Source organism: Rhinolophus hipposideros, assembly GCF_964194185.1.
Source record: "Rhinolophus hipposideros genome assembly, chromosome: 8".
In the NCBI taxonomy this organism is placed as follows: domain Eukaryota; kingdom Metazoa; phylum Chordata; class Mammalia; order Chiroptera; family Rhinolophidae; genus Rhinolophus; species Rhinolophus hipposideros.
This window is the reverse complement of record NC_138054.1, coordinates 900,847-922,442: the sequence shown is the minus strand read 5'-3', so window position 1 is coordinate 922,442 and position 21,596 is coordinate 900,847. Positions and strand designations below refer to the sequence as shown.

The following is a 21,596-nucleotide window of genomic DNA, read 5'->3' as shown; positions in this document are numbered from 1 at the left end:
AACATAAAAGAGAACTTATTTTGACTCAGTAAACTATGTTATGTCTTAAATTTTAAAGAAGATAATATTCAGAGAAATGTAAGAGAGTAAAATGCAGGGATCAATGATTATTTTTCCTTTGAGTAGTCCAGCAATGTATATTTTATGCTCTGTATAATAGAAATTATTAAGAATAATTACGTAAGACATAATAAAATTACATACGTTTCACTAGTATTGCATTGTTTGTCCCAGCCTGAGTTTAAACTTTGCTACTAATATTAAACAGGAAATTCTGACCTGAGACAAAATCTAGGCCAGCACATTCACGAATGCCCAGCCTCCCCTCTGCCAAGGCAGCAGAAACATGCAGCTCTCTGCTCCTTCACCAGCTGTAACTGAAGGCCACCCACCTTTGCGTTTGCTGGTCATACACAAACCAGTCCCAAAACTGGTCTGTGGTATAGTTGTGGTAGCCTTAATCTGCGGGACAGACTCAGTGTGTGTGGGCTCTGTGATGGAGCCCAGGTGAGTGTTGTGGGAACTCAGAGCAGAGAGAGCATGTGGAACCAGCTACTGGTGGGAAAGCGTCATGCCGAGACCTGGGCTGGCCTGGGGGAGCGGGTGGCAAACCACTTCTCCTGCTGGATGTCCCTAAGTAGGCAAGCCAAGGGCTGTGCCCACACCACGTCCATGCCTGTCTTCCATCTTCCTGCTTCCTTCTTCTCACACTAGCCGTCAGGCTTTATCTAAAATGTTTCTAAGCCCTGTTTGTTTCTTTAAGATAATATGATAAAGATTAAAGCTCACTATGACTTTTAACTTGTGGAACATGGCAAAAAAGGCTAGTGCTTTTCGGGGGGAGTTGAGAATGACGGACCCTTGATATAGTTCTAGGTGGGGACTGTATTTTACATCTATTGTTGGAATAGTGTTCTGATATTGCACAGTGTTAAAATAAACCATGAATTAATCTGTTGACCCCAATACCAATAAGCCCACTTCTTGGTCACTTCATCTGAATCTAGGATCCCTTCTGGTGCCAAAATTCTGTGCATCTATCAGACCATTTAAGGAAACAAACTGAGTTACCAAGTAGTAGAATGATTTGCCCAGTGGAGTTAGAACTAACCCCGATTCTGATGGTGCGTGATTCACTACTCGTCAATATTTATTAAAGAAAAAGTTGCAAAATAAGAGCGAATAGACAAATAGCTGCCCAGGACTAGGTGGGGGTGAAGGGAAAGGTGGCCGGAAAGGGCAGCACGAGAGCTGGGAGCGTGGCGGACTGCTCTGCATCCCCATTGTGGGCTGTTAGGCTGTTCAGATGTGTTTGTCAGCAGTGTTAATAAGCCAAAGAGAGTACATTTTGATATATGTAAATGTTTAAATGGTGAATTAAGGAAAAGTACAGGCGCAAGCAGTCTGTGTGAGGGAAGAAGCTTACTAATTCTGAGGAAAGGAACAGGAGGAAGATTTTTATATATAAACATAAATATACATCTTCCTTTTGACTAACTTCTTTGATCGACTTATCTCTGTTACTGAGTTAAGAATCCATAGGTAAATAATTGTTTCAGTAAGCAGAAGCCGGAACCAGGCAGCTGGCTAGCGGGCGTGTTCTCTCACATTGCTGGACAGCCTTCTTCCTGTCAGGTGGTAAAACCATCTCTGCCCTGCAGGTTGCTGGAAGAGTTGCTGAACAAGTTCAAGAGTGGCATGCACCTGCAACTCACCTGTTTCCAAGCTGCTGCTTCAACTGTGATGAAAACATAATCCTTCCAAAATCAGGGCAGTCTGAAGATAACAAGTAATAGATACTCACTTTCTTAAGTGCCCTCCAGAGGTTTGTATATAAACCTTTGGGTTTGCAATTTCTCTCTCTCTCTCTTTGCCCCCTGAATTGGTAGCTTAGAAAGATGTTGGTAGATGTTTTATTTCAACCCAAATAATCTTATTTGAAATGCCCAAGCAGTGTTTGTCTTCTCAATTTTATTACGTTGGGTCTGTATGGCTTTAAAATACTTTCAATGTATACATTTTTTTCTTAGCTAAATGTTTCATGGTGAATGCCACAGGAAGAGTTACTTTTTCGGAGAGTGTTTTTGAGGTGGCATGTGATATATACTAAAGCATTTTACAGGGTCTCATTTACTAGAATTTTAGTGTCGGCAGCTTCCAAGACACATAGACAGACATAAGAAGAGATTTGGAAAGTTATATTTAGACATCCTTGGAGCTTTAACTCTCCTAAGCTGTACAGCTGTACTTAAAAACTTTATTTCATACAAATTGCTCTAACTCTCCTAATTCAAGTAGATTTAAAAAAAAAATTGTGGTCTGCATAAAATATATGTTCTATTGGGGGTAGATTATTTGTAGTCTAGATGTCGTTAAGTTACCTTTGCATTTTGCTGCCTAATTTTTATTTGGCACAGTTCTAAACATTAAGCGTCTCTTCGTGGTAGCTTTCTATTTTGTCGCACCCACTCTTAATTTTTTAAGTGTTGCTTCACGTGGCTGTGTGCCTGTCCCGGAGGCCCTTAACCCCATGTGTTGGAGCCTGGATGCGCGTTGGTACTGTGAGCACAACTGCAGGGTCTTAAAGAGTCAGCCCAGCCCGGGCGGTCCACTCCTTCCACTCTGGCAGTTCCTTTTCTCTCTACTTCTTAGCCTTGCTCAGTAGCTGAGAGAAGGCTGCTCTAGCAGAGTCCATGTTTTCTGAAGATTCAAAGACGCTCCGCAGTCACTAGGTAGTAGTAGGAGCATGGCCGTTTGTCTGGGTCACGGGGAGATCTCAAAGTCAGCTTGCCCCACCTAACTTCGTCATACAATTTGCTTCAGAAAACTGAGTGATTCTCTATTTTAGTCTACTTGTCCAGGTTTTCAAATTTTTCTGTGGGTGTCACAGAATCCCCCTTTTTAATGCTAAAATTAATCTTTATTAATAAATGTAATTTTAGAGTACAGTATAACCATATTCAATATTCATTATTTGAAATAAGTCAGTGTTGTGTTTGTTCATTTAGTGTATGGGGGAAAATCATAGTAACACAGTGAAGTTTAATCTTTTACAAATGTGCTCAATAACACTAAGAAATACACGGAATATTGCCTCTCCTAAGCATGTTAACCATTGTATCTAATATGACTGCAAATTAAATTAACAAAAATGCAATCCTATTTGTGTTATTTTAAATATCCAGTATGGAGCATTCAGCCAAGAATGTGTCTTGATGTGTGCAAAATGTAATTTAGTTGACATTTCCCCTAAGCATCTTTATTTCAACATTTTTATTTTCTATGTAACTTTTTATAGGTCTTAATTTTTTAACATTCAGAATAAACACTTCAATTCCAGTTTACTTTGTGTTTGTGTAACCATTGTCAGAAAACCTTTATCAGGTGGCTGGGGGCTTCCCACAAGCTGAACACTGCACTGAAATTACCTGTCGTAGAGCTCCCAACAGCCTTCTGAAAACGTTATGAGCTAGGTGGTGCTATGCACGTTTCTCAGGTGAGGAAATCACCTTAGAGAGAGGTTAGTGACTTCTCTAAGACTAATTCGGGTCTTAGAGACCCAAGAGACTACAGGACTGGTAAGCAGGTGTCACACTCGTCTGGCTTCATCGCTCCTTAACTACTGCCAATTCTTCCTCCCACCTGAACATGCTCTCTGCTGTCCCTCCACCAGTGACATACCTCAGGGAAGCACATAAACACCAAAGGATAATAAAATGTAAGCAAAATAGGAATACACAAGTGCGTTGTGTTTCAGAGAATGGAAGGCAGGCAACTAAACCCCATACCCAAATGAGGTGTTTCAAAGACTAACGTCCCCACAAGTCTAGGGGAACTTCTGAGAAGAAAGGGGCATTTTAAGAGCTGCTTGAGCTACAAAAGAATAATTTGGTGGTTGGAGGAAATGGCTGAATATAAAATACATTGGAAGAAATCTGAGAGACTTGGAGCAAATTTACAAAAAGGAGCCAAGAAAAAAAAGTTAAGTTACTCCAAGGTGCTTGCTTGCTCACCCAGGTGGCGTTAGGGTTTAGCAGTCCACATCCATATGGTCAGCCTGGCTTCATGTACTTAGCAAAGGCGATCTCACCTTCAGTGCTGAAGAAGTATTGGAAATAATTTGGTTTTACTAAGCCTTTCTCTATCAGTGTTCCATGAAAGTGGCATTTTCTAGAAATGATCCCAGCATTACAAAACGAGCATCATTGCAGTGGGCACAGCTCCGAGGCACTCTCCTGCCTCTGTCATCCTTGCATCCGTTTTCTTAAAGGGGAAGAATAGGAAAGCTTACATTTTAATTCTACATTTGGTACAAAATGGTCATATGTGCTTCTGTTTTGATCATGTGCTGTGGGATACTCTATTAATAGCATAAGGTATTGCAATGTGTTTTCTGGAAGTTGTAATGAATCACCAGCTTTTAAATAAAGGTTAGATTTCTAAAATAAGTAAATTATATTTTATTTAATATATAAGGCCTGACAAGTTCACAAACTCATCCTAGAAAAAGTGCTACATACCTCATTGCTGAATATCACTACAGTCACCTTCGAAGGACTCCCCTTGGGAAGCTATGCACCGATGCCAGCACCTAGTCCACCTTTCAAAGCAATTTTGGAACTCTTTCTGGAATGGCCATCAGAGCTGTCATCGTATTACCCTTGATGTCCCGAATGTCATCAAAATGTCTTCCTTTCAATATTTCCTTTATCTTCGGGTGAAGACAGAAGTCATTGGGGGCCAGATCAGGTGAGTAGGGAGGGTGTTCCAATACAGTTATTTGTTTACTGGCTAAAACCTCCCTCACAGACAGTGCCGTGTGAGCTCGTGCACTGTCGTGATGCAAGAGCCATGAATTGTTGGTGAAAAGTTCAGGTCGTTTTCGTCTAACTTTTTCGTGTAGCCTTTTCAGCACTTTCAAATAGTAAACTTGGTTAACTGTTTGTCCAGATGGTACAAATTCATAATGAATAATCCCTCTGATATCAAAAAGGTTAACAACATTCTTGCAACAAGTTTCCGTACTTAATTGTCAGACTTAGTATGCTTGAGTAGTTGTGTTCTAGTGTAGACTGAAGCTTCATACATATTTGTCGTTAAACATTTACCTAGCACTACTATCATAAAGGTTTTCATATGGATTTATAAACTGATTTGAAAATCTAAAAGGTATACTGAATACTTGATACACATACCTCAATTAGACAGCAATTTTAATGATTTTAGCTTTGCTTTAATTGCAGGCTGTATATTTTTATATAGTAGAATCATCATTTTTGTGTACTGATGTCATCTCATTTTTAATCACCCACATTTTTATTTTTTCCCATTATTAATCCTTTATTGGAATTTTTGGGGCCTGAATAAAATTAATTGCATGTTAAAAATGAGAATATTTATACTTAGGGTTATTTTAATTTTCAGTTTCAGGTGTACAAAACAATGTAATAGTTAAGACATTTACACCCCTCACAAAGTGATAACCCCCTCCCCCAATCTACTACCCCTCTGATCTCATATATAGGTGTTACAATTCCATTGACTATTCCCTATGCTGTACTCCACATCCTGTGACTTCAATTATAGTTGACATTCAATATTATTCAGCTCCAGCTTCAGGTGTACAGCGCTGGGGTCAGGCAACTACACCATCTTTGAGGTGGTCTCCCAAGTATTCACCCACATTTTGAGTTTAGTTTTATTATATGTATCTCTAGAAAGCCTTTTTGTATCTGCTGTGTTATACAGGGTTTGACAATTACGTTCGCAAACTTGTCCCCATGCGCTTACATTGGCAGCACTGCACAAACAGCTCGGTGAGGTTTCATAACCTTGATATATCAGTGTCTCACAGCATGTTTTGTTGACGTGTGGTGGACTCTTGCTGAGTGGCATTCATTATTGCATGTTTTTGTGTGCCGTTGCAAGGATGTCTGAGTTTGAATTAGAGCAACAAACAAACATTAAATTTCTTGTTAAACTTCGCAAGAGTGGAAGTGAAATTAAGGACATGTTAGTCCAAGTTTATGGGCATAATGCCATGAAGAAATGAATTAAACATTTTCCTGAAGGGAGAGAACGCGTCACTGATGAAAAGTGGTCAGGGTGGCCAGTAACAAGTAGAACTGATGAAAACATTGCAAAAATTCATCAAATTGTGTGTCAAAATCATCGGCTGACTATAAGAAGCACAGCAGACAAAGTAAATATCGATAGAGAAAGAGTTAGGAAAACCTTAACTGAAAATCTTGGCATGAGAAAGGTGTGTGCAAAAGTGGTCCTGAAGGAGCTCACCAATGAACAAAAGAAAACGAGAGTCGAAGTTTGCCAAGATCTTTTTGGAGAGGCAAGACGATGTTTTGGGCCGTGTTATCACTGGTGATGAAACATGGGTGTACCAATACGACCCTGAAACAAAGCGTCAAAGTGCACCATGGAAGTCGGCCAATTCTCCACAACCAAAAAAGTTCCATTAGTCCAAATCGAGAGACAAGATGATGTTGCTAACCTTTTTGATGTCAAAGGGATTGTTCATTATGAATTTGTACCAACTGGACAAACAGTTAACCAAGTTTACTACTTGGAAGGGCTGAAAAGGCTGCATGAAAAAGTTAGACGACCTGAACTTTTCACCAATAATTCATGTCTCTTGCATCACGACCATGCACCAGCTCACAGGGCACTGTCTGTGAGGGAGTTTTTAGCCAGTAAACAAATACCTGTATTGGAACATCCTCCCTACTCACCTGATCTGGCCCGCAATGACTTCTTTCTTTACCTGAAGATAAAGGAAATATTGAAAGGCAGACATTTTTTTTAATAGTTTTATTTTATTTTATTATATTTTTACATCCCTCACACCGTGAACCCCCCTCCCCCCATCCACCACCACCCCGACCTCACACCGAGCCATCACATTATACACATAAAATTATAGTTGGCATTCATTAATGTCCAGCCTCTGGTGTACAATGCCATGACCAGGCATCCACAGCATCCCTGAGGTGGTCTCCCAAACAGGACACATGTCCATCGAACACCCAACAAAATCCCCAAACACTATTGAATAAGTTCCCCAAAGTAATTCTCAAAAAACCCTGAGGCCATCCTGTGGTCACCAGCCGCCCCCCAATCCCTTCACCCGTCCCCTCATCCCCAACCCCCTCCCCCCCGCCCATCTAACAACTCTCGGTTTTTTGTGTCCCCAAAACTGTTTCTGATTAGTTCATACACATATTCTTTTCTTTAGATTCCGCATATAAGTGAGATCATATGGTACTTGTCTTTCTCTTTCTGACTTATTTCACTTAGCATAATGTTCTCTGGATCCATCCATGTTGTTTCAAATGATAAGATTTCTTTTTTCTTTATGGCTGCGTAATACTCCATTGTATAAATGTACCACAGCTTCTTAATCCAGTCATTGACCGATGGGCATTTCGGTTGTTTCCATATCTTGGCTATTGTTTAAAGTGCGAAAGGCAGACATTTTGATGCCATTCAGGACATCAAGGGTAATACAATGAAAGCTCTGATGGCCATTCCAGAAAAAGAGTTCTAAAATTGCTTTGAAGAGTTTACTAGGCACTGGCGTTGGTGCATAGCTTCCCAAGGGGAGTACTTCGAAGGTGATCATACTGTGTTTTCCCCAAAATAAGACCTACTGGACAATCAGCTATAATGCGTCTTTTGAAACAAAAATTAATATAAGACCAAGTCTTATGTAATACCCAGTATTTTATGTTATATATATTATATAATACTATGTTATGTTATATTGTGTTATGTTATATTATATTATATTATATTATATATATTGTATTATGTTATACCCGGTCTTATAGTAAAATAAGACTGGGTCTTATATTAATTTTTACTCCAAAAGATGCATTAGAGCTGATTGTCTGGCTACATCTTATTTTCAGAGAAGCATGGTAGTGATATTCAGCAATGAGGTATGTAGCACTTTTTCTAGGATGAGTTTGCCAACTTAATTGCCAGACCTTATAAATGCATAACAATGAATATTTTATGAACAGGATCTGGGTCTTTGGGTTACCTGTTGTAATTCGGCTAATGAAAGCCAACAGGGTGTCAAAATACCTTTCTCCCTTCTAGACCCATGAACTCATAGATAGAGTTGGCGCTGGCGATGTCATGCCATCTTGATCAACATTAACACCATGACTGGTACTCTGTGGGACCATTGTCAATACTGTTGTGATTATTATTTCAATCTCATTTTTCTTGAATATTCCTGGCTCACCTGCCTATAAACCTTTTAGCTAGCCACAAATCACTGAGAACCAAGACCACCACCTAAACTTAATTGCCAAGGAAGTCCCGCAGGAGGACTCATCACGAGGGAGGAGGAGAACCAGGGAAGAATGGTATCATGGGGTCACAAAAATCAATATAAGAACAAGAATCACAGTCAGAATAAGTAGTCAAACATTGTCAGGGTTCAACATCGTGGATATGTCCAAAGGATATAGCCATTGGGTGACCTCAGTGTGGTGACTACAACTTCTTGCCCAGCAGCTGTCACCAAATAAGGAAATATTTGTTGGATGTCGTTGATGAAGTTATAGTAGCAAAGGTGTCAGATTACCTTTTTATATTTTTTAATTAAATACATACTTTATAGAGTCAAGTGGTTCCATAGAGCTGTCTGTGGAATGAACAGTTCCTCTCTCTATCTCCCTTCCCTTTTGTCTGCTTCCTAAAGCTATCCACTTTCAACTCTTTTAGCTGATCTGATTTTTTTGGTATTTACCTCATGGTCTCTATTTTAACAGGTTTATATTACTACTTTTGTAATTCTTAAGCTTTAGTCACCGAGGTCTTCCTACAGTAGGTGAAAACTTAGCTCTCTTTCATTGTCTACCACACACACTTCTCTTAACCTTTCCTCCCAGTATGTTCATTTTGCTCCAATAATTATTCAGTGTTAAGTTATTATGTCTATGTAAATGCCATTCAGTGCTAAGCCAATACAGTGGTAACTTGGTTTTTTAAAGTAATCCATTCCAGAAAACCGTTTGAGTTCTGAAACATTCAAAAAACCGAGGTGTGGTTTCCTCATAGAAAGTAATGCAAAATGGATTAATCCATTCCAGACCTTTAAAAGCAACCCCTAAACCTGTGAATTTAGCATGAATTTTGCTATCTAATGATACCATAGATCCATAAAATTTACGGCTTTCATAAACCGAAATGTTCGTCAATGGAGACGTTCAAAAACCGAGGTACTACTATACTAAGATCCTTTTCCTATTGTATTTTTTTGTATGTCCTATGTATTCTGTGCAGTTCTCCCTCATCCCAGAACTTCCTCCAACCAAGTTATGCAAATATCTGTGCACTGTATTCAAACACATAGATATTTCATCAAGTTTATCTTTAGCAATCTCACCCACAGCTGCCCAGCCTCCTCTAGTCTGGACTTGGCACTCTGTAGGTCAGCCTCACACCTGTCATCTTAGGGTCCCCCATCATCATCATCATCCTGAAACTCATCATCCTCATCATGGAATTTTCCTGTGTCTGCCTCTCTTCTGTGTTGAACCAACTGCTTTTCTATCCCATGCTGTCCTCTTTCTTGGTTTGTTCCCTTATTGATAGAACTTAACCTCTGGTAACGTTTTAAGAAAACATTATATGGGAGGTAAAATTTTTGAGACCTTGGCTGAATATAGAATTCTAGGTTGGAAATCATTTTTTCCTTAGAATTCTCAAGCCTTTGCACTGTTGTTGTCCAGGGTCTATCTGTCTCTGTTCTTTCTGTTTGTAGAATCTTCTCCTTTTCTCAGTTCTCTGAAAGTTCTTAATGTTCTGAGAGTGATGCCTTTTTATTCCTAGCAGTGCGTCTAATGTCTTTAGATTCTGAGAAGTTTTCTTGAATTATTTTTTCAATCCCTCTGCTCCCTCTGTTTTTTCTTTATTTTTAGTAGTTGGATCTCCTCTCCTGGTACTTTATAAAAAAATTTATAATCTTTTTCCTCTTGTTTTCTGTCTTTTCTCTTTATTCTACTTTCTGAGAAATGTCCTCACATTTATCATCCAACCTTTCTATTGGTTTTTTCATTTCTGGTATGTTGTTTTTAATTTATAAGAACTGTTTTGTTCTCTGAATATTCTTTTTAATAGAGTCCTGTTTATTTCTTATTTCTCTGGGTTAAGACTACTTTTAGAAGTTTTCTTCTTTTCGCATAGTCTCCAATTTGCTTATTCTTCTGCCTTAGACATTAGAAGAAATGTCATAAGATTTCTTCAAATTTCTAGCAAGCTTTTGATACTTATTCATTTTCAGCAGTAGAGCACTAAAAAGTTGAATAGGATTGTAAGCTCCATGACGTAGATGGAGCTTATTGACTGAGCTTCAATTAGGGTAGTATGGATGGGTCTTTTTGCTGGGAATCCCTAATATTATTATATTCAGGTCATTTTTCTGGAGCTAATAAGATTTCCCAGTGAGGGTTCTTCCAATCTCACGCCTTCTGGAAGGCAAGAAGAGGAAGAAGGCTTTGGGATCAGTTTTGCCAGGGGAGCACACCTGCTCTCGAATGGATCTGGTATTCCACAACCTTCTGCATGTACCTTCTCAGAGAATAAAGCTCTAGTCTTCTGCTCGAGGGGGAGGGAAGAGGGCATTGCCCAGCTTTGTGGGAAGGAAGCGACCTGGGAATATCTGGCTATTTCTTAAACAGCCTTTAAACTGATCACTTGGTTTTAACTCCAACTTTATCCCCACTTCCAGAAATTTCCTTACCACAAATTCTTGAGCCTTTTGGGAATTTTGCAGTGTAAACTAGGTTGCGTCTTTGTTTTTCATACTGTCAGTTTAGGCTCTGATATTTTTAGACCTGCTAAATCAGTTTCTGCTCACCCATATACTTGGCAGCTCTTAAACTCTTCTAGCTACTATTTCTCCTATTCTCTTTTTCTTTATGCCTCTTATACACATGTAACTGTATTATTAACTATATATAGTTACACGTACTGTTATGCAGTATATGGACTGTGTGTATATAGATATATACAATATGTAGGCTGTGTGTATACACACACGTGCACACACATATAAAACTGTACTGTCATTTTTGTAGTTTTGGTTAGAGTTAATGTGTGGTTTCAATCTACCATCTATAGCTGAAAGTTCAGATTAACTTTTTGTTTATTTGATTGTAACACCACACTGTTTACATGTATTATGGTCTTCATATTTGCTGCTCATAAGATATGATTGTTTTGTGCAACGTTTAAAAATTGAAGGGAGTGTTAGTGGAGAGAAGTTGTGGCCTTCTCTTATGATAACTCCACCCCACATCCCTGGATGCTAGAGGTACTGAATCAGGCTTAGCATACAGAAAACATTTTTACATATTCCATAATTAGAAACAACTCTTGCAATACACCAAAAAAGTACAACTTAGGTGTTTAGATCACTTAATTGATAGGAAATACAGGGGATAGAAGAACATATCAATGGACAATCAGCAAGTCTATACTGTAGGAAACTCAAAAGCAAGCGACCCCATTTCCTCAACAAAGAAATTTCAGACAAAATTAAAATGAGAGAGGGAGAGGCCAGAGGGTATACTATGTAATAAAATTTACTTCTGATATGTATCAATTAATTGTGTTGTATGGCTCTTATTTGAATTGAACCAATAAATTATTTTTTAATTAAACAATTTTGAAAAATTTAAACTATTCTAACAATATTTAAACAATATTGATGATATTAAGGAATTATAATGATGTTGGTTAGGGTTTGGGTTAGGGTTAGGGTTAGGTTAGTAGAAAATCAACATATTATATGTAAGGGAACAACATTTGAATTCATTTCTGAGTTCACATCAGAAACTCTGGAGGCCAGAAGAGAGTGAAATAACCATGTTTGCAGTGATGGAAGAGAAAAATTCTTGTCAACCCACAATTCTATATCAAGTGAATATTCTTTCAGAATGAAAACAAAATAAACATGTTTTCAGATAAAACTAAGAATTTGTTGCCAGCAGACCTACACTATAAAAAAAATGCTAAAGAAGTTCTTCAGATTGAAAGGAAATGATATCTGATGGAACCTCAGATCTTCAGAAAGCAGTGAAGAGTATCAGCGATGGGAAATAGCTGGGTAAGTACAACTGTTTTTGCTTTTTTCTTAAAATTTTTATATATGACATATGACTGTTTAGAGCAAAAATTACATCGTTGCTGTGGGTTTATAGCATATGTCGGTGTAACATACAGGGAGGGGGGAATGGACCTGTATGGTTGGAGCATTTCTACATTTACATGAAGTAATATATTAACAGCGAATGGACTGCAAACTTAAGGATATGTATTGTAAATCTAGAACAAGCACTAAAGCAGTAATGTAGAGAAGTATAGCTAAAAAGCCAATAGGAAGATTATAACTGAATTTTTAAAATATTCAAATATTTAAAATGCATGAAAGGAAGAAGAGAAAATAGAACAAATAGAAGACAAATAATAGAATTGTATACCCAAATACAACTGTAGTAATAATTTCATTAAGCACTAATGGATTAAACATTTCAATTAAAGGCAGAGGAGGTCAGAATGGGTAAAAAAGCTATGTTATTCATATGCTATATATGAATATATTATATGCTATAATATATGCTATATATGAATATATATGCTATATATTCATATGCTGTATGCTATATAACAACTAAATGTTATTCACAACAGATGGACTTTATATTTAAAAGAAGATAAAAGATGCACTTTATACTTAAAGGCACAGGTAGTTTGAAAGTAACTGGATAGGAAAAAATATATACCATAGCAAACAATAAGCAAAAAGAAGGCTGCAGTGACTATTAATATGAGATAAAGTAGATTTTGAGACAAAAATGTCATTAGAAATGAGGGACTTTTCATAATTATAAACTGGTCAGTCAGACATAACAATCATACAGGTGTCTGGCCTAATAACAATATTAAAATACATGAAGCAAAAATTGACAGAATTAAAGGGAGAAATAGGTAGTTCTATCACTCTCATAGTTAGAGTCTTAACCTCCTCAGCAATTGATAAAACAACTAGACAAAAACAAACAAAGAAACAAAAAACAGTAAAGACAGATTCTGAACAATATTACTGACTACCTTGACCTGATTGATATTTATAAACACTACATTCAACAACTATAGAATACATATTCTTTCTAAGTTGCGTGGTACATTCACCAGGATAGACCATATGTTGGGCTATAAAACAAATCTAAAAAATAAAAAAAACAAATCATACAGAGTTTGCCCTCTGATCACAGTGGAATTAAATTAGAAATCAGTAAAAATAAAATATCTAGAAAAACCCTAAGTATTTGGAAGTTAAACTACACAGTTCTAAGTAACCCATGAGTAAGGAGAAAATCACCAGGAAAATTAGAAAATATCTTAAACTGAATGAAAAATGTGAGATAGAAGATACCTACCAAGGACTCCTGGTGGCTGATTGGGCTCAAATTAAAACAAAACAAACGAAAAACCCCAGCCCATTTCTAAATGGGCCTCTTATGCAAGCCACCCTGCAAGGAGAAGCCTGCACTGAAGTGCCAGCCTCCTGCACGGAACTGCCTGCCTGCACTGTGTTCTTGCCACTGAGCCAGCACTTGTAAAGGAGTTCTTGGAATTGTATTTCAACCAACAGGACCAAGACTTTCCTTATCCAGTCTGAGTTGTGAGGCTATATTCCCATTAGCATCTTCATTGACCAATCACAGCAGTTCCACTCTGACCAATCAGGAAGTGCTGTGGGGATTTGGAGTACTCATTTGTATGAGGAAGGACCAATCAGGGCCCAGGATAGGGACTTCTCTCTATATAAGTCAGCTCCTCTCTGGCCCCAGGAACACACTTTCCTTTCACACCAGAGACTGAAGACTGTGTTTCCCTGATCAAGGACGTCTCACTGGACCAGAGCAGAGCAGAGCTACATAGCATGAGGAGCCTTACCCAGGGGGGCCACCTCCCAACCATGCTCTATCATAATTGACCTATAATAACTGAGCTGTTCCACAGCCATGCTGTATCACAGCTGAGTTGTTTGCACTGAATAAAGTTTCCTTCTTCACCACACCAAACTGAGGATTCCTGTTGGCGTTGAGTTGGTGTCATCGACCATTGGTTGACAAAAGTAAATAAACCAAATGCAAAATAAAACACCAAAATATGAGGGATCCAGATAAGGAGTACTTAGAGGGAAATGCATAATTTTAAATGTTTATGTTAGATAAGAAAACAGATACAAATCAATGATCTGGGTTTCCATGCTAAAAATTTAAGAACAAATTAAACCCCATGTCAGTAGAATGAAAGAAATAAAGAGTAGAAATCAATGAAAGAGAAAATGCATAAGCAATAGAGAAAATGAAATAAAGTTCTGAGCTGATTTCTTCTTTCGTCTTGTCTTCAACTCTGCACAGTCCTGGAAAAGTCACTTACCTTATTTTGCATCTTTTTACTCATCTGTATAATAAAGGTGGCTGAACTTAGATGACACAAAAAGTGCTCTAAATTTTTAGGTGTTTGCAGATGCAGAAGAGCAATAATAGTGGAATTTTACTAATAAGCATGTGCTGGCAGTTGCTCATTAAATGTGCTGAATAAATGAAGCCTCAAAATATGACTTCTCCAGGAATTTATTTTTGTAATCTCTAACATTGATTAGTTTATATTTTAATACTCAAAGGAATATATGCTATGGACCTAGACACGACTCATGAAAGCAGTGTTGTTCTATATCATGCACTGGACTGTTGCCTTAGCTAAAAGTAAATGTGTTCAAGTAGTTAAACTGCAAATCAGAGTTTAGAGGTCCCAAGCTTGATTTCTGTTTGACTTGCTCCTGAGGCCCTAGGAAAATCATTGTCTTTGTTCTGTGGGTCTATTTCCTCATATGAGTTGTTGGCATTATGTTTAAGATTTAATCAGATGCTCAAGAGAACCAAATGTATTTTCTGCCTCAAAATAAATTCAGGTAAGACTGCTACACAGGAGCATCTCTGACTTGCCCCTTAGCTCTTATTTATTGAATAAGGTTTTCCTTAAAGTTACTGGGTTCTTAAAATAGCAATTTAGAATATGACTTTAATGTCCAGAAGGAAGCACATCATTAAAATCTTAGACTTTAAAGGGAATAAGTAAATCACTGTTCCTTCTAAGTAGAATTGGTCATCATCTCTAATTATATGTTCTCCAGACTCTCTCCCAAGAGTCTTCACGTTCAGCTATCCCCAGGAGTGATTAAGGGATCTTCTCTTTGGCCTATTGACCATGATGTCCCAGGACTGCCTCTTGCCGGGATCTGAGTCCTTTCCTGAGTGGGAATCAGGAGGTATGGGATAGACGGACAGGTATACCCTCTAGTTTGCCAACATGCAGCGTTTGTTTATTGGGGAACGATACCAGAGAAGTGATGCTCATAACTTGGATTTCATCACAAGGAAACATTAAACAAGCACAACTGAGGGACAGTCTACAAAGTGCCTAACTAATACACTTCAGAATTGTCAAATCATAGAAGACAAAGAAAGACTGAGACATTGTCCCAGATTGGAGACATGACAGTTAAATGCAGTGTATGATCCTGAATTATATCCTGAACTACAAAAAGGACATTAGTGAGACAATGATGGAATTTGAATAAGATCTGTAGATTAACTAATAATAAAGTATGTCAATGTTAATTTTTATTGTATTGTGGTTATGTGAGATACTACTATTTGGAGAAGCTGGGTGAAGAGAAGGAATGTGGGGATCCCTTATACTATTTTTGAAACTTTTGTCTTAAATTATAATGAAAAATTGTGTTTTAATTTTTTAAAAAGAAAGACAGAGAATAGAAACCTGTCAATTCACTGTATGTTGGTGAGGAATTAAATAACTAAACCAATTGAAATAACTAATCTTTTGGGGATGAAGAACAAAAATGAGTAAATAGAAAACGCAAACTAAGAAGGTAAAAATATTAAATGAATTAACACAATGTCAAAAACTAATATTTTCAGATAAAATGCCATTTACATGGTATTTTAAAGTATGTGTCATTTCTGGTTCCAAAAATATAGACTCATAAAGCTTGAAAACAAAATAATGCCAGACCAAAAATAAATAAATAATCCAGGAAAATACTGATGAAAAGAAAGCTAGTAGTACTAATTTGATATCAAGTAAAAGATACTTTAAGGCAAAATGTATTTAGGAATAAAAATGGCTGCTATGTAATGATATACGTAGTAATTTGCCAGGAAGATAAAATGATTCTAAACTTAGGTACAAGTAATAATATAACTGCAAGATATATAATTTTTAAATTGCTGGAATTCACAAGCCACAATTATATTGGTGATTTTTAACACATTTTTCTGTATTAATGGATTTAGTAGACAAAACAATTATAAAATTTAAAAATTTGAAAAGCATAATTATAATACTTAATCTGGCAGAAACTTATAGAACCCTACAATCATTAATTAGAGAATTGACCACATACTGGCCACAAAGCAAGTCTCAAAAAATAGCAAAAAAAAAAAAAAAAAAAATGATAGTATCAAGTTCTCTGACCATAATAAAACTTTATTAGAAATGAGTAACAAAACGATAACTTCTAAAACCCCATTTATGTTGGAAATTTTAGAACAGATTTCTGAAGAACACGTTGGTCAAAAAAGAAACCAGCACAAAAATTAGAAAAAAAATAGTTGAGAGCTGAACAATAATGAAAAATGTTATATCAACATGTGAGATGCAGCTAAAGAAATACTTCAAGATGAACAGACTGAATATGAGCTAAGCACCAAACTCAAAAGTTAAAACAAAAATTAAAAAGTAAATGAGCCCAAAGAAAGTAGAGGGAAGGAAATAATACCAAAAACAAATGAACCTAGCAGAAGACAAAGACACAACCAAGATGATCTAATCAACAAGGGTAAAAGTTGGTTCTTTGAATAAATTTAGAAAAATGAGACAAAACCTGGCAAGAGTGAGCAAGGTGATAGAAGAGAGAACACAGATATTAGGAATGAAGAGGAAACAGAATGAAACATAAAACCACTTTTTAAAAATAAGATGATTCTGTGACCAAACTGAGTTACTGAATACAGCAAGCTGAGGGGGTGGACCTCAGTTTGATGGTCAGCGAGAAGTGCGAGTATCCAGTAAGATGGCCTCTCTTCACCCGCTCCTTAGAATTCTTGTGATCTTAACCAAATGGGGCTGAGTGAGCCCTTTCCCATCCCATTTCAGTCCTGCCAGACACTTCATGCAGAACTTAAAACATAAAGATTCTTTTGAGAAGGAAAAAACTAACAGGATTTTTTAAAGGTTTATTCTCCCATGTTTGACAGTACCAAGTCACAACATGAAATCCCATTATATATAAGATGATGAGTGATCTATTATGTGCAGTGACATTTTGAATGACAAGTGGGTTTTGGAATGGAAGTGCCTAATCAGAACCTTTGAAAACTGCACTGTGTTTAAGAATAGAGCCACACTGCAATTGTGGGTGGCACGCAAACGCTGATGATCACAGCAGCACTGCAGGCCTTGTATTTGCTTCCTACTCTGCTCCTGATAAGTCAGCCCTCATCATTTAATGCTTGTCAACCAGCTCACACACTGATGAAAGAATTGAGGAGGGAAGCAGTGACTGGTTACTTGCTTTCGCTTTGCTTTTCAAAGTTCTTTTATGAAGGGGAGTAGTCCAGTTTTGTCTACAGAAGTGGTTCTCAGACTACTGGGCATTGAAACCACCTTGGGGCTGGGGCAAGGGCCTAACTCCCTGATGGTTCACCAAGGTTTGAGCAGCACAGCTTAGGGTTTCAGTATCTGCACTGCACAGTTCTGTGACGTCGTCTAGGGCATGACATTGTGCACTTACTATTTGTCAGACATTGTTCTAAGTTTGCATATATTAGCACTTATTCTCACACAGCCTTCTCAGCTCTATACTGTTATCCCCACTTACCCACGAGGAAACTGAAACACAAAGTCTAATAACTTGCCCAAGGCCACATAGCTAATCAGGAACAGATCTAGGATTTGAACCCAAAGATTCCAGCTCCATAGCTGTACCCTGAAGCACCATCTGTATGTGTGACATAACACTGCTAAATGAGGGTCCCCTTGAAAGTAACAAAGTCACACCAAAAACACAAACTCGCCTTTTAGACGCCATAGTCAGAAATGAAGAGTAACCCTAGGTAGGTTGGTGATACTCAGGCTCCAAGAAGCTGCAGAGGTCACACTTAGCTCTGCTCTCCAGGAGTACAGAGCTAGCTAGAGAAAGTAAGAGATGTGTCCCCAAGCCGTGCTCCACATGAGGAAAGGTATAAGCACTGAGTAACATAAAGCACTGAGTTCTTGGCCTTCTGGCTGCTAACTTTTGTCAAATCAATGATCACAAGGAGAGAAGCAATTTAACCCAAGAAAAGTAGGCTGGCAGAAGTTCTGAATTAGTTTGATTATTTTCCTCAATTCCCTGATATTTCTGTTTGGATTCAGAGAAATTGGATGTACCACTCATGTCCTGGCGTAGAATTTACCCCTGGTCATTCACAAAAGGTGAAAGCATTCACATGACTCAGAAAAGTAGGAGAGCAAAGAAAGTTTTATCAAAGATTGGGTAAAGAGAGAAAATGCCCATGGCAATGTCTAAGGATGATGGTTCCCATGGGTAGTAAGGAGAGAAACACCAGCGGGGGCAAAGTCTCAGAGTGGACAGCTGCACCTAACTTCAGGTTACCTTTTTCTTACATAGGAAAGGGGGAATAGGGCCGGCTTGTTTAAGGGCTGACCTTGCTTCCTTGGGGTCTGGTCTGTTTGAAAATAACGTTATCTCCAGACTCTGGACTTGGATTCACCCACCATGGCCTAGGAATATGGGTCACCAGTAAAAACTGCAAGGGAGTTGTAAATTGGGTTCCAGTATCCAGGTGCCTGAGGATCAAGAAGTTGTTCTTTTCAGGTTAGGATCGGTTAATTAAATGGATTAACGAGGTATGGGTAGCCTTGGGAAAGGGAACAGAACAGAGCTCTTAAGTTAATCAGTGAGGAGAGAAACAAAGAGAAAACAGCTGAATATCAGGATGGCTCTAACTGCAAACTAGATAGTGAGCTATGTGGTGAGTCAAACTGCAGACTAGCCAAGTCTAACCACGTTACTGATTTCCTGAGTTTCACCCTTACAACTCAGAAGTCCCATGGCTGTGAGCATAGGAAGAAATCACAGTCAGCTGGTAGATTCTAACTGAAGCCAGTGAGTGAAGGAGATCATATCAAACGAGTAGAGGGGACAAAACAAGGTACACTGGGTCTGCGGGACAGCCCTCTGGAGACAGGTCTGCAGAGGAGACTAGAGCAGCTGCAAGGGGGAGGGGAGCCAGAGTGCACAGAGACTCTGGGGCAAATGCAGAAGAAAAGGGTTTGCTTTTCAGAAAATCTGTTCAAATTTAGCCCTTTAAACTGATCAGTGTCCTAGAATTTTCCAGTGTCCTGGAAATGCCACAAATCAACCTTGTCACCTGATGCCACTTTGTTTTTTTACTAATCTATCTCCTAGCATTAATGGGAGAAATACTGTGGCACGTAGTGAGACACCAGTGACGTGAGCTCTATTTGCTCTTACATAACAAGCTGATTATTCATCTGTGCAAATAACAGAACACAGGCATCATCTTGCAGGTTGACACCGTAAAAGGCCTGCTCTTGAGCCACATCTGTACATTTATGCCTATATTTAACCATTATTTCTGGTCACAGCATCACCTTTCATAGGTAGAGCACACTGAGCTTTGCCAAGAACCTCCATGTACAAGATTTTTTACTCGCTGTGAAGTGAGCAGAATTAATATTTTTACATCTGGACATTACCATGAAGAAAACTGAGAAAATAGTGCTTCCCATGATCACAGAGCTGCTTATGAAAGGGGTGAGACAAAACCAAGACCACTAAGCCTCGCTTAGTTCAAATCCCTTCACATCAGAGCTCTCTTGTGGGGATGAAGACATCAGCATGGACCCTTAGCAATGAAGGATAGTTTCTCCTACCCTTCTCTAGAAATATCTCCTGTGGTTAGCTTCTTGCTCCAGACCAGTCCGTCAATGACCTGGAAACTCAAGGTACTTCCCTAAAGAGAAGGACTGTTTCTTTTTACAGACTGGTGTTTAGAGGGGATGTTTTAAAGCCCACATCAGAACTTACACATTCAAATGAATTCTGCCTTCAGTGTACTTCATGATATATTTCAATATAATAGTTGGTAAGCCAACTAACTGTACAAAACATTTTAGGGATAATCAGAGGAAGCTTAAATATGGTCTGGGTTGGGTGATATTTAGAAGTCAGTTTTGGTAGCGTGATGATGTATTGTGCCTGTATGAGAAAATGGCCTTATTTTTAGGCCTTGTGCTAATGTGCGCATAAAATGGCGTGGGTCTTGAACTCTGCGCACCAACAATATGTAAGTTTATGTAGATAAATTACACAGCCTGGGTAGCTCTGCTGCCTGACTATTAAAGCATTGTTTTTTGTTTGTTTTTTGTTTGTTTGTTTTTGTAAATGCCCTCGGAACCAATTTATGAACAACAAAGAAACTGAGTTACACTACTTTAAAGTTTCACCTCATTTGAATCCAAACAAATATTACCTGGCTGGGTCACTGACCGCATTCCCATTGTTGGCTCTGACAGCTATACGATTTCCACATATTTATAATCTTAAAAAAGCTTCCTTCTACTTTGTATTTCACTGCGCAAGGATCTTTAGTTGTTTCATTAAATTCCATGGCCAAGCCTTGGGCTCAAATGCTAATGAAACTGAATGACTCCAGCCAGGCTTCTGATGTAAATTTTGTGTAGAGCCTGGTGACTCTAAACGTCTCCTCCAGCCAGCTTGGTGTGTCGGACCAAAGATGGGGGCCCTGGGAACTGAGTGAGACATCCCTGGGTAGTAATAAGAACAGCAAAGTGTCTCATTGAAGAGGAAATCAACCATAGGTAGAAAGCTATTACTCGTGCCTGAAATGAAGGCTTATCTTATTTAGCACATGTGGCAGTGAGCGAGATGTTAAGAGGAGGTGCCTGGAAGGAAACGGGAATATGAAGAACACCACCAAAGCACCTAATAATTCTGAAATTACTTAACTAAAGAAGCATGAATTTGTCCTCCCTCACTCCACCTCACCTCCAGTGTTTTTAAAAAAGGGGAGGATGGAATTTGCTAATATAAGATATTGTTTTTCCTTTGTTCACTTTCCAGGGAGATCCTGTATACTAAAAAGTTTCCTTTTTATAAGCTATTATAAGTGCTTAAATAGCAATTCAAGTCATCCCCATTGTCAAAAGATAGAAGCAGCTTATGGCAAGTGTGAGCACCCAGCCTTGGAGCCTAGGCTGAATGGGCTCTCTCCTACTTGTGTGAAGAGTCTGTTAAAAAAAAAAAAAAATGTGGTGCTTTGAAAAATGCCATTAGGATTTTGATGGGGATTGCATTAAATCTGTATATTGCTCTGGGTAATATGGCCATTTTAACTGTGTTGATTCTTCCAATCCATGAA

The 21,596-nt window shown here is 38.3% G+C and overlaps 1 protein-coding gene across 6 annotated transcripts in view; it reads left to right on the top strand.

Moving 5' to 3' along the window:
* EXOC2 (exocyst complex component 2) overlaps positions 1 to 3,959 on the top strand; it is a 254,857-nt gene extending 250,898 nt beyond the window's left edge. For all 6 annotated transcript variants that reach the window (XM_081056234.1, XM_081056230.1, XM_081056232.1 and 3 more), the window contains exon 28: positions 1,662 to 3,959. In XM_081056234.1, coding sequence (XP_080912360.1) covers positions 1,662 to 1,755 — 94 coding nt within the window. In that variant the 3' untranslated portion in view covers positions 1,756 to 3,959. The remainder of the gene's footprint in view (positions 1 to 1,661) is intronic.
* Positions 3,960 to 21,596: the final 17,637 nt, after the last annotated feature.